This window comes from Vulpes vulpes, chromosome 4, assembly GCF_048418805.1.
Source record: "Vulpes vulpes isolate BD-2025 chromosome 4, VulVul3, whole genome shotgun sequence".
Classification (NCBI taxonomy): Eukaryota; Metazoa; Chordata; class Mammalia; order Carnivora; family Canidae; genus Vulpes; species Vulpes vulpes.
The window spans coordinates 69,098,250-69,110,315 of record NC_132783.1 but is presented as its reverse complement, the minus strand read 5'-3'; the positions used below and the strand labels follow the sequence as shown (position 1 = coordinate 69,110,315).

At 39.3% G+C, this 12,066-nt stretch overlaps 1 protein-coding gene across 1 annotated transcript in view; it reads right to left on the bottom strand.

The window, feature by feature from the left end:
• Positions 1-2,198: 2,198 nt before the first annotated feature.
• ABCB10 (ATP binding cassette subfamily B member 10) overlaps positions 2,199-12,066 on the bottom strand; it is a 36,240-nt gene continuing 26,372 nt past the window's right edge. Inside the window, exons 9-13 of the mRNA XM_026008668.2 lie at positions 11,335-11,414; positions 9,382-9,562; positions 6,959-7,002; positions 4,604-4,638; positions 2,199-4,111 (exon numbers count right to left, since the gene is read on the bottom strand). Of these exons, the coding sequence (XP_025864453.2) occupies positions 3,880-4,111; positions 4,604-4,638; positions 6,959-7,002; positions 9,382-9,562; positions 11,335-11,414 (572 nt within the window). The 3' untranslated portion in view covers positions 2,199-3,879. The remainder of the gene's footprint in view (positions 4,112-4,603; positions 4,639-6,958; positions 7,003-9,381; positions 9,563-11,334; positions 11,415-12,066) is intronic.

Sequence of the window (12,066 nt, the reverse complement as noted above, 5' to 3'; positions counted from 1 at the left end):
CAAGTCAGGCGCCATGCTCAGTGTAGTCTACTTGGGATTCTCTCTCTCCTTCTTCCTTTACCCCTCCCCCAGCTCACGTGTGCTCTCTTTCTCTCTCTCACTAAATAAATAAAATCTTTAAAAAACAAACTGGGATCCCTGGGTGGCTCAGTGGTTTAGCGCCTGCCTTCAGCCCAGCGGGTGTGATCCTGGAGTCCCAGGATTGAGTCCCTGCATGGAGCCTGCTTCTCCTTCTGCCTGTGTCTCTGCCTCTCTCTCTCTCTGTCTCATGAATGAATAAATAAAATCTTAAAAAAAAAACCTGTAAAAACCATCCGTAGCTTGCAGACCATACAAATCAGGCAGCAGGTCCGTTTACTGACCCATGGGCTAGTTTCATGAGGAGACATGGGTCCTTTGTAGGCATAGGAGAAGTAGAGAATGCTCAGTAATATTTTTCAAATGAATGAACAGAGATTGCCATGATGCCTGACATAAAAATCATGTAGAAGGACACCCCCAAAGGAACATTTACAATGTAGTTCTCACATACTTCTTTCATTAATACACTTAATGTTTTGTAACATTTATATTTGTTTTCATTTATTTTCTTTTTTTTTAATTTTTATTTATTTATGATAGTCACAGAGAGAGAGAGAGAGGCAGAGACACAGGCAGAGGGAGAAGCAGGCTCCATGCACCGGGAGCCCGACGTGGGATTCGATCCCGGGTTTCCAGGATCGCCCCTGGGCCAAAGGCAGGCGCCAAACCGCTGCGCCACCCAGGGATCCCTGTTTTCATTTATTTTCTAACAGCTTTGGCATTTTTATGGAATAAAATGGATTTCTCAAAATAGAACCTTAGTTTATAAAAATGGGTTTAGCTTAAAACAGCTTATTTAGCTTATGGTTATTTCCTGAGAACAAGTCAAGTCCAAGGTCAGAGAAGGCCTTGCACATAGAGATGAGCCTGGGAGGTGGACAACAAACACTAAGCTCATTAACATGAAATTTTATCTCACATGCAGTATTTCTGGTGATTAAAATGTTTTTTGCTTATTTTTTAAATTGCTTATATGAACATACATATCCTTCAATTGTTCTCCATGCATGTAGAATGAAAGCTAAGATTTTCAGCATGATTTTGAAGGTCCATGATCCAGCTCCCATTTCTCTAATATCTCCTAGTATACAGCACCAGTGCTGAACTAATTTACAACTTGCCTATTCTTATTTCCTTTTCTGTGAAAAGGGGATGATAGGCCTTTATTTAAATTATAGAACTGTCAAAGTATCAAACATGGTAACATGTGCAAACACTCGGGAAACAAATTGGTGCAGTAACTCCTCTGCTATTTAGCTATTTTCTTGTAATTACTTTTTGTTTCCTTTATCTCTTTCTAAATAAACTAGAAGCTCCTTGAGGGCAGATACTCATTCTGTCATCACCTCCAAAGCAGAATTCCTTGTCCACAGTGGGAGTAGAGGATACTTATTTATTGCACTAAAGCAACTAAATAGAGAGTTTATGTAGGAGTACTGACAATACTGACTCTATCTTTAGCCCTCCATCTTGTTCAGTTTTGCTCAATGACCTCTCTTGTGTTCCAGGTCCCTTGAAGATTAATATACATACCTTAGAAGTGCACACCAAGGCTGGGATGTGTGGAGGCTTGTTTTGGTCTCCCATGAATCTGTTAGACAGAGTCTTTACACTTCCTATGGATGGCACCACAATATCTAATTAAAGATTAGCTGCCGGTTAGGTGCATGCAAGCCCTTTGATCTCACTACAGTATGCTCCCCACCCACACATCCCTTTGCTCTATGAAGTCTGTAGACCAAGGTTTGGACTTTATGGAGAATAGCTGTGCAGTTGCCTGGATTATCATCAACTCGATCCCCCATCGACAAGTTTCTTTGAAGTAAACTCCATGTGAATTGGATGGAGTCACCTATTTCAATCTCCCGTCTCTAACCTTCTCAGTTTGGGGGATACTTTACTATCCCTCCCCCACCTTCTAACAGTTTATAACTAGCAAAACAACAAAAGGGTAAAAATAAAAATGAGAACATTAACAATTTTAGGTAAGGAGGATATGAAAGGAACTTGTAATTACTACTTTCCTTTATTTATAATGTTAGTTTTTTCTTTATTACTGAACCTCCATAGTCAAATTCCAGTAAGAATAAAGCTTTATAAGAAGTGACAGACTCAAATAAAGTTTACTATAAATTTTAATCTGGGATATAAAATGTTCCTTAAAGACACAATTGAACATCTTGTATTAGAAAATAAAATATAATCAAAGTCAATTTTGTAAATAATTTCTATGGCACAAAGAGATTTCCCTCAGATCCAACTTGTAATTGTTTCGTCTGCTGTGAACCATGCCATAATAGCAAATTGTATAAAGAATACAAGTAAAGCTTGTTAAAATGATTGTCACAAATATACTGTTTCCTAATACAAAGAACATGGAGTTCATTCATTCACTGAGTTCATTTTATTCAATGATAAATTCCCTTAGGTAGAATGAATTATAACACTACACGCTCATCAGGAAATAGTGGTTTCTTCTTCCAGTATAATCAGTGAACTAATCAATACTTAGAACATGGGCAAACTTCCATTTTAATTATACCAATATAGTTATTTCTTAGGTTCTGGCATCATCAATGTTAAAAAAAAGCACTTTTTCTTGAGGCAACAGCAAAATAACAGAAGTGATTTGAAAGCAGGCTTTCAGCACTGCTTTCAGAATTCTGAGGCATTTGGGTGAATAAAATTATAACCATAAATCAAAAGGGTTATCATCCTCTTTTCAGAAGAGTGAGTGACAAGTTCTGAAAGTTTATTGATACTCTGTATCAATAGGAAAACTACTGATACAAACAATATCAAAAGGAAGAACTAAGCTTTCTTCAAATGTTTTAAGGTTGAAAATTACAGTTATATTATTTAGATTTTTGCCTTATTGAATGAAACAACTTCAAAAGTATTTCAGTAACTGGTAAAATGTAAAATTTGGCTAGGAATTATAAATATTTAAAAGATGATTTTCAAAATACATGCCTCTGGATAACTTATATGTAAAATTCATTTTTACTTCTTGATAATACCTAGCAGTTCATGCCTCGCTTCCCAAAGTAACAAATGTACGAATAATGAAAACAGAAGTTTCCGTATTCAAAGGATGGGCTTCTTCCCTTTTTAGAATTCATCAGACTTTCATGTGCTAAAAATGCTGAAAACCACACACATCTAAACACAGTTTCATCCCAGAAGAACACATATTTCTAAAGTTTCACATCCCTGAAGACATAGGAGGTGGGGAACATAAATGTTCCCTCCTCGCCATGTGCCGTTAACTATTCCTGTATGTCTGTATGTCAGGTTTGCTTCAGGAGATTATCAGAATAGAAAAAGAGGGAGATTTTCATCTAGTGAAATTAGACATAATGTAGGTAGGACACTACCAAGAGAATTACACAGAGTGACTGGCAAACTCACCTAAAATAGTTAAGCTTTTTATTTATAATCCCCTTTTAAAAGTTGTCATTTGACAACAGTTTCAATGTGTATCAGCAGGTTAAAAAAAATGAGGCATCATGTTATATTAATTAAAGTATTCCAGGATAAAAGAAAGTAAAAAAACCTGAAAATAACTTCAGTGCTATAGACATTTAGAAAGTTACAATTATTAAAACTCTGAATAAAAAAGTCTTGAGAATAGGTACATCTCAAAACAATGTTTTATCCACCTTGGAAAAAATAGGTATATTTTAAATAACTTGAAGTATGATTTGTAGATTAGATACCATCCCTAAATTTCTTTTTATCCTGCAGCAAGGGTTTGCTCTAAAGTCTCTCATGTTCACTTTATCAGTAATTGCTTCTTTAAGCTGAAACAAACCTTTGTTTGTTCATTAATTTTCTGTATATCCCGTCTGGTTTTGAAAGCAATTCCTCATGTTTCCCGCATTCTGTAATCTTTCCTTGGTCAAGAACAGCCACCATATTAGCATTCTTAATGGTAGACAGACGGTGGGCGATAATTAGCACTGTTCTTCCTTCCATGAGTCGGTCCAGCGCTTCTTGCACAAGGTATTCATTTTCAGCATCCAGCGCGCTTTCACAGGAACCATGTGAGAAAGCAGAGACATCAGTGCTGTGCATGCTGTGTGCTCATGCACTTCCCCTTATAAACGCAGTTGCCCCAGAGGAGCAGTGAATTTCCACTGTAATCAAAATCACTTCTACTCTATACATAATTCCACTATATATTTTTTATATTATAAAAATACTACACAAAAGAAACTTGGATCCTTGTTCTCCATAGAACTGCTGTCACAGAAGGAGAAGAGCACTCTGTAAAGCTGCTGCTGAGTGTGATCCAGGGCTCATCACAAATGTGACTGAACTGAGACTAGGACCCTCAACTTCTGACTCGGCCTGCCCTCTGCCTCCCAACTGTCATTATCCATTCAGATATGGTCACTTTAAAGTGGAAGTGGGAAAAACAGCATTTTCAGTTGTATCACTTTGAAGTACAGAATAATAAGTTTTTGGTAAAGGAAGAATTTGGCTTATACAGGCACACATAGTGTTAAGATATCCTCACCTGGTTGCTTCATCTAGGAGAAGAATTTTGGGATTCTGAAAAAAGAGAAATATCAAAAAAAAAAAAGGAACACAATTTATTATAAAAACACAAAGTCTCAGTAATAAAAAGAAATGAAGTACTGATACAGGATACAATGTGGATGAACCTTGAAAACACTCTGCTAAGTAAAAGAAGCCAGATACAAAATGCCACATATTGTAGGACTCCATTTAGAGGAAATGTTCAGAACAGGCACATCTACAGAGAGTAGGTAAGTGTTTACCTGCAGCTGGGGTCAACAGAGAAATAAGAGAGGAGGTCATGTGTGGCTAGTAAAGGATCAAGCATCTCTTTCTGGGGTGATGAGAATGTTCTAAAATTGATGATGGTGATAGATACAACTCAGAATACACAGAAGCCCACTGAACTGCACAATTTAAATGGGTGAACTGTATAGAATGTAAATTATATCACAATAAAGCTGCTACAAATAAGAAAAGCATAAACTCCTAAGTGTCTGAGATAAGTGCATAAATGGAAAAGTTAGAGCTGACTCTGAAGCAATATCACAGGCGTCACTGGACTGGACATTGTAGATGATGCAGTTTTATCCTGCTGGCCAATCAACTAGCAGTGTGAGGCAGGGATCTAAAGTGAGTGAGACAGAGTCTAGACTCTCAAGATCCTGCTTATAGGGCAGCCCGGGTGGCTCAGCAGTTTAGCACCACCTTCAGCCCAGGGCATGATCCTGGGGGCCCGAGATTGAGTCCCACATCGGGCTCCCTGTGAGGAGCCTGCTTCTCCCTCTGCCTCTCTCTCTTTCTCTCTCTCTCTCTCTGTGTGTCTCTCTCTCATGAATAAATAAATAAAATCTTAAAAAAAAAAAGATCCTGCTTATAGTTAAAGAGTATCACATAAAACAGAAAAGGTCATCAACTAATGTCTCTAACACATTAAATTCTAGCTGTGCCTAGGAAGTTACTGAGAAAAAATGTAAATATATGTCCAAACAGAAGCTTGTCCACTACTTGCTCACAGCAGCATGATTCACAATAGTCCCAAGCTGGAAACAACCCAAATGTTCATCAGTTGGCAAACAGATAAGCGAGTCCTGTTGTGCCCACACAGAGGAATACTGCTCAGCCAGAGAAAGAAGTAAAGGACAGGTGTAGGCTGCGACATGGACACACCTCCAAAACATTATACTAGTGGAGCGCCTGAGTGGCTCAGTTGGTTGAGCATCTGACTCTTGATTTTGACTCAGGTCATTACCTCAGGGTCATGAGATGGAGCTCTGCATTAGGCTCCATGCTGGGAGTGGGGCCAGCTTATGATTCTGTCTCTCCTACTCCTTATGCCCCTCCCCGCTTAAACAAACAAACATTATACTAGCAAAAGAGATGATATGCAAAGGTCACATCTTGTTTGACTCCATTTATCTGAAATGCCCAGAAAGGCAAATCCAGACAGACAGACAGACAGTACCTTGGTGGCAGCCTGGGATGAGGGTGGAAATGGGGAAAGACTGCAAGGGGGTGCAAGGGATCTGTGTGGAGTGACAGAAATGTTCTAAAATTGGACTGTGATGGTTGAACAACTGCACATTTACTGAAAGTTACTGAAGAGTATATTTAAAACTGGTAATTTTTATGGTATGCTTCAATAAAGCTGTTTTTTTTTTTTTAACATCACCTATAAACCTGAGGGGAGTAGTTATACAATAAAGGGGAATGCTGGCATTTCCTAAAAACTGCAATGTCTGGGGCCTTCAGCTGAAATGGCTTTCCCTCTACACTTAGGAGTCTTGTGTAAGTATTTCCAGTCTATACTACTAAATTTAGCAGTGGACTATAGATTATACAAGGAATCATACTTGTATTGTTTCAATATTTTGATATAATCATTGTTACACTCGTTAGACCATATGCTAGTTTGCTTGCTTTTTAAAAGATTTTTATTTATTTTTTCATGAGAGACACAGAGAGAGAGGCAAAGACATAGGCAGAGGGAGAAGCAGGCTCCATGTAGGGAACCCGATGTGGGACTCGATCCCGGAGCTAAAGGCAGACGATCAACTGCTGAGCCACCCAGGCGTACCAAGACCATATACTTCTTGACAGAAGGTCCATGTGTTAAACTTTTCTCCCTCCAACAACCCTACCACAGTTTGGGCTCTTAATACCTAAGAAATACTTGTTAAATCAGGACAACATATACTCAGTGGAATTCCCAACTCATTTTTCATGGGAACTATCAACCATACATCTACCCTCCCCCTCTAAAAAAAAGGGAAGGAGAATAGTAAATTATAAATTATAAGGCCTATAAATTAAAAATGATAGAAATATTCCAGCCAAATGGCTTCAAGCTTACCTTAAGTAGAGCACGGGCAATTGCAATCCGTTGTTTCTGCCCACCTGACAATGACAATACAATTTTTTTTTTTTTAAACGTGAAAGCCTAAACAAAAATTCTTGGTAATAGGTTTTTCTGATAAGCTTAGTGGCAATTTGAAGACAGCTTCTTCCGGTTAGGCACAGCTGAGATTGACAGTAGAAAGGAAACCTATTTTTAAAATATTGTCTCCTCATCAAACTCAAAATTAATAGCAATTGTCATAGCTAACATTTCTTGAGGAGTTCCTATGTACCAGGCATTGTCTAAATGCATTACAATGTTATCTCATTCAATCTTAAAAAAAAAAAAGTCCTATGACGTAGATCCTGTAATTTTTCCCTTTTCACAGATGAAAAACCAAGGCACAAAATAACCCAGTCCCAGGTCTCACAGTTGGTAAGCGGCAGAGCCAAGGTCTGAGTAACCCACTTTAATCCTTCCCTTTTAGAACTCAAATTCTACTAAAAGCAAGGGAAGAAACTGGGGGCTGGGAGTGGGCAAATGCAGATGGCACAGCAGTAGGCAGAATATCTATGATAATTCCCTTCCTCCACTTTGCCTTACAGCACCCTCTCTCCTTTCCTCCAGGGCACAGGACTCCCAAGTTACCACGAGTAGAGTCTCAGACACCAGTACTCAGGGCTCCTCCCGACTTACTTTGTTTTAGAAAACTCACTCCATTTTTGATGAAAACATTCCTCTTTTGGTTGATTTTATTGGATGAAATACTTATTAATAGTAATTGAATTATATTACTTCATCTAAGAGAAGCTCATCAAATGATGAACCAAAATTAAATTACAACTGAAATGTGCAATTCATCATATTACATCTGAAACATATGGTGCTCCTAAAAGCTGTCCTCAAATAGGCAGCCCTGTGCTCACAACAAGGAAACCAGGGACATCCCTTTGTTTTGGATCCCCCCAAGTCGGTGAGGATGTCTGAGTGCTCTGAGGTGGGCTGGTCGAGTAGCCAGTTGAGGACTTCAGGTCGGCTCTGAGAAATCCTCAGTACCAATCAGTACACTGAGGATCTATCACTAGATGTCCTTTCTTCCTTCCTTCCAGAAAGTGAGCATGGTTTGAAACTTTTGGCTATTTCACTCTGAAATGTAAGCTTGAAAATCCTGGTAGAGGGAAGGACATATAGAATCTATTCCAGGGGACAAGGTGACATGCTTGTTGGACAGAGTGAGGTAGCTCCCAGCTCCACATCCTGATGCTCAATAATGTCACCATGAGCAGCTGAAACTGGTTTTCTATTTGAGGGCGTGTTTCAGAGATGCCAGAGCAGTTCACTTTTACACAGCAATGTATAATTTTACTGCTAGAATCTCGCAAATCTATCAAAAACATTTTTTCATCCACTGCCTATTGTTTTAAAAAAATCATACACAATAAAAACATGTCTTGTGTTAAATTTTCTGTGGTCTAACCTGAAGCAAAAAGTTTTGAGTTGGAAAGGACTACTGCTCTAGCTCAACCCAGCCACCTTCACTCTGACATGGAGGCATCTGTCCTCTGCTCAGATGCTTCCAGGGACAGAGAGCTCATTCCACGGAAGTGAGCACATGCCAATAATTGTAATGAAAACATTATCCATGTTTACCCAGAAATGTATTTCCCTTTAAGTACTCATTGATCCCACTACTGCACTCTAAAGCAATAGAATACAAGTTTTCTCTTTCCCTCCTGAAAATATGGCACCCATAATGCAATGTGCTCTGATGTGCTCTAACATCCCAGGGAACAGCAACTGAGCCTCAAAGTCCTGCATGTGTCTGGCACAGGGCATGGCACACGGCGCTGTGAGCCAGATCGGGGCCAGGGCCTGTTTGTGCACGGCCCTCAATTTAAGAGTGGTTTTCACAGTTTTAAAGGATTGTTTTTTAAAAAAAAAATCAACAAAGGATATGTGACAGAAACCACATATGGCTCATAAAATCTAAAATATTTACTCTGCGGCCCTTTATGGGAAAGTTTGTGGACCTCTGGTCTAACACGTAAAGTACAAAGTACTTCAATTTCAGTTCTGCTCCAGATTTACAGCCCCTGCTCCCTGAACAAATCATCCTGCCACCTGATATCTGTCTTATTTTCTGCAATTTTAAGGATCTCAAGCTGCAAAACATATTTTTTTTTCTCAGATGAGAAAAAGCTGCTATGGCTGAGTACTGCTCAGTGAACACTCCGTGGATATTTGGAAGCACCTTTGGGGTAGAAAGTGAAGGAAACTGGGGGGCTGTCCACACACAAAAAAGATTTTAGAAAATGGAAAGGCTAATATCATGAACTCTAAGGACAAAAGCCTAATTAGAAGTTAATACTGCTATATGAAACACTGCGGAGTTATTTGGAGCAGAGAGTTTTTGCTGCCAAGCAGTAACAAAAAGGTACCTGAAAGGAGAACACCCTTTTCTCCGACCACAGTGTTAAATCCTTGGGGGAAGTTTCGGATGAAAGTGCCTGCGTTGGCTACATCAGCCACTCTCTCTATCTGCTCGGCAGTCACTGAGGAAGGGTCATCAGCACCATAAGCAATGTTCTCAGCAATGGAGCAAGAAAACAAAATTGGTTCCTGCAAATTGGAAACAAAACATATTTATTGCAAATTTCAGAAGAGACTTCAACCATGTTTAGGAAATGTAGTGAAGCTTAAAAAGTACTTATATCTAAGCAACTATTAAATTCCTCCCAAAGAATACACAGTTGGCAGCTGAATAAATAGCATGAGGGTTAGGGGTGCTGACCCCCATGCCGTTGAAAATCTGAGTATAACTTTTGAACTCCCCAAAACTTAACCACTAATAGCCTACAGTTGACTGGAAGCCTTACTAATAACATAAATAGTTGATTAATGCATCTCTTATGTATTATATATATTCTATACTGTATTCTTACAATAAAGTAAGCAAGAAAAGAAAATATTAAGAAATCATAAGAAAGAAAATACATTTACGGTACTGTACCATAAAAAACCATGTATAAGTGGTCCCACACAGTTCAAACCCATGTTGTTCAAGGGTCAACTTTATACTATTTTTTTAAAAATTTTATTTATTTATTTATTGGAGAGAGAGAGAGAACGAGACGACATGTGCACATGCACATGAATGGGGGGGGGGCGGCAGCAAGGAGCAGAGGGGGAAGGAGAGGGACAAGCAGACTCCACACTGAGCCTATAATCTGTCTTGGGGCTCAATCCCAAGACCGGAGCTGAAACCAAGAGTCAGATGCTCAACCAACTGAGCCACCCAGGTGGCCAACTTTATACTATTTTGATTCTACTTCCTCATTCTCCATAAATTCACACAGATGACTTCTGAAAAATTCATGTTTTTCCATGAACAGGATTGATTTCATCATTATATTGCAGGAAATGAGATCCCATGGCAGGTGCCTGGCACATAGTAGATACTTCATAAATGTAAGCTCCCTCCCTTAGGAACTGTCAGGTATGGAAGGTGCTGGATCCATCTGTATTTTCCAGCTGCAAACTTCCCACTAAGGATGAAGGGGGAATCCATCTCTATTCGTTACTTTTTGAAATATACACAAACCAGATGGGAACATGACATTTTAACTGGACCCTGTGGAATAGTCTTAAAAAAGCAAATAAACCTCCAGCTTCTTTTCTCCATCCCTAAACAATATACACTGTTGATATACTTAAACTACCAAGCAGCCCCCATCACCACCACCGCTGCTCCCCACCTAGTGGAGTGGGGTGAGGGTGAGGTCTGAGAGGAAGCTCATTAGAGGGAGAGGCTCAGAAATGAAGGAAGGCTCAGGTTTGTCTGCCATGCACGCAGCCTGGTAATAAAATATAAACAGCTGCATCAAAATTTCCCTGCACCAAATGGTCTCATGAAAACAGTCTCATTAAAGTGACCATATTACACTAACATTCTGCCTTGAAATCTGCAACCTCTTTGCAAAGAGACCCTGGCCCTTGCCATAATCTTTGCTTGCTTATCCCTGAAACCCATTATGTAAAACAGTGGACCACTGTGCCGGTGATGAGAATGGGAATTGTGGGAAGTCAGTAAAAGCTAAACAGTTCTATCATTTTCTTCCTATCCTCTGGACTACTTGCACTACAAAGTAACACTAGCGCCCAGCTTTTGATAAAAAGCCAGTTTCAACTGGTTCAAGTGTTTAAGGTAATAATATCCTGAAGAGGATATAGCACTATTTACAAACCTTAAAAAACATGCCATTTGAGATTAGTTTAGTACATCTGGAGAATTTCCATCCCTTCTCTTTTAAGAGGTTCAAGTCTAAGGAACAATAAATAATAAAATCAAATTTTAAAGGCAGTATAATAAAAACAGATGCCTCTCTTCCTACCTGACTCACTGTCCCAATCCTGGATCTCAGCCAGACTGGATTTAGCTGACGGATATCACGGCCATCAAGACTGATTGTTCCTTGTAGAGAGGAGAGGAAAGTCACAGAGTGTCATGGGGCTAAGACTAATGTAAACACAGAAGGGATCTGGTGGAAAAATTCCACATTCAGTTCTTTTAAAGATCAAAAGTACACTCAAAATCTCCAAACAGAATCTAATATCAACATAGTTCACGGAATTTCCCTGTCTACTGACTAGCCCATCCACTAATTCACTCATCCAGCTCCTCACTTTGCTGCAATGACTTCCTTTCTAGAGTTATTCAGGGCTCCTGAGAAGATTCACTTGTGCAAAACTGATTTGGAAGCAAGGTCCATGGAAGGGGGCAAGCAGTGTGATGTCTGCTTGATGGCATAAATACGGGCAGCACAGTTCTGAAGCTGGCACCGAGGACAGTGGCTGCTCAACCCTGGAGTTTCCTGACCCTGTCAGTATCAGCATATACCGTGAAGGCCTGGTTCTGTGGTGAAGTTTTGAGAACTAGAAATTCAAATCTGCCAGTGACGTTTTTAGCTCTTTTATTACTCCTTCAAATATTCCTTCCTGCACAGATGCAGTTGGAAAAGAATCATTATTATTATTACCAAGAATCTGATACTATAGCAGAGCTTGTAAACAATCCAATGTAATTCTCTGATCCTAGCTAACAGAATTAATTTTGTAACACAGAG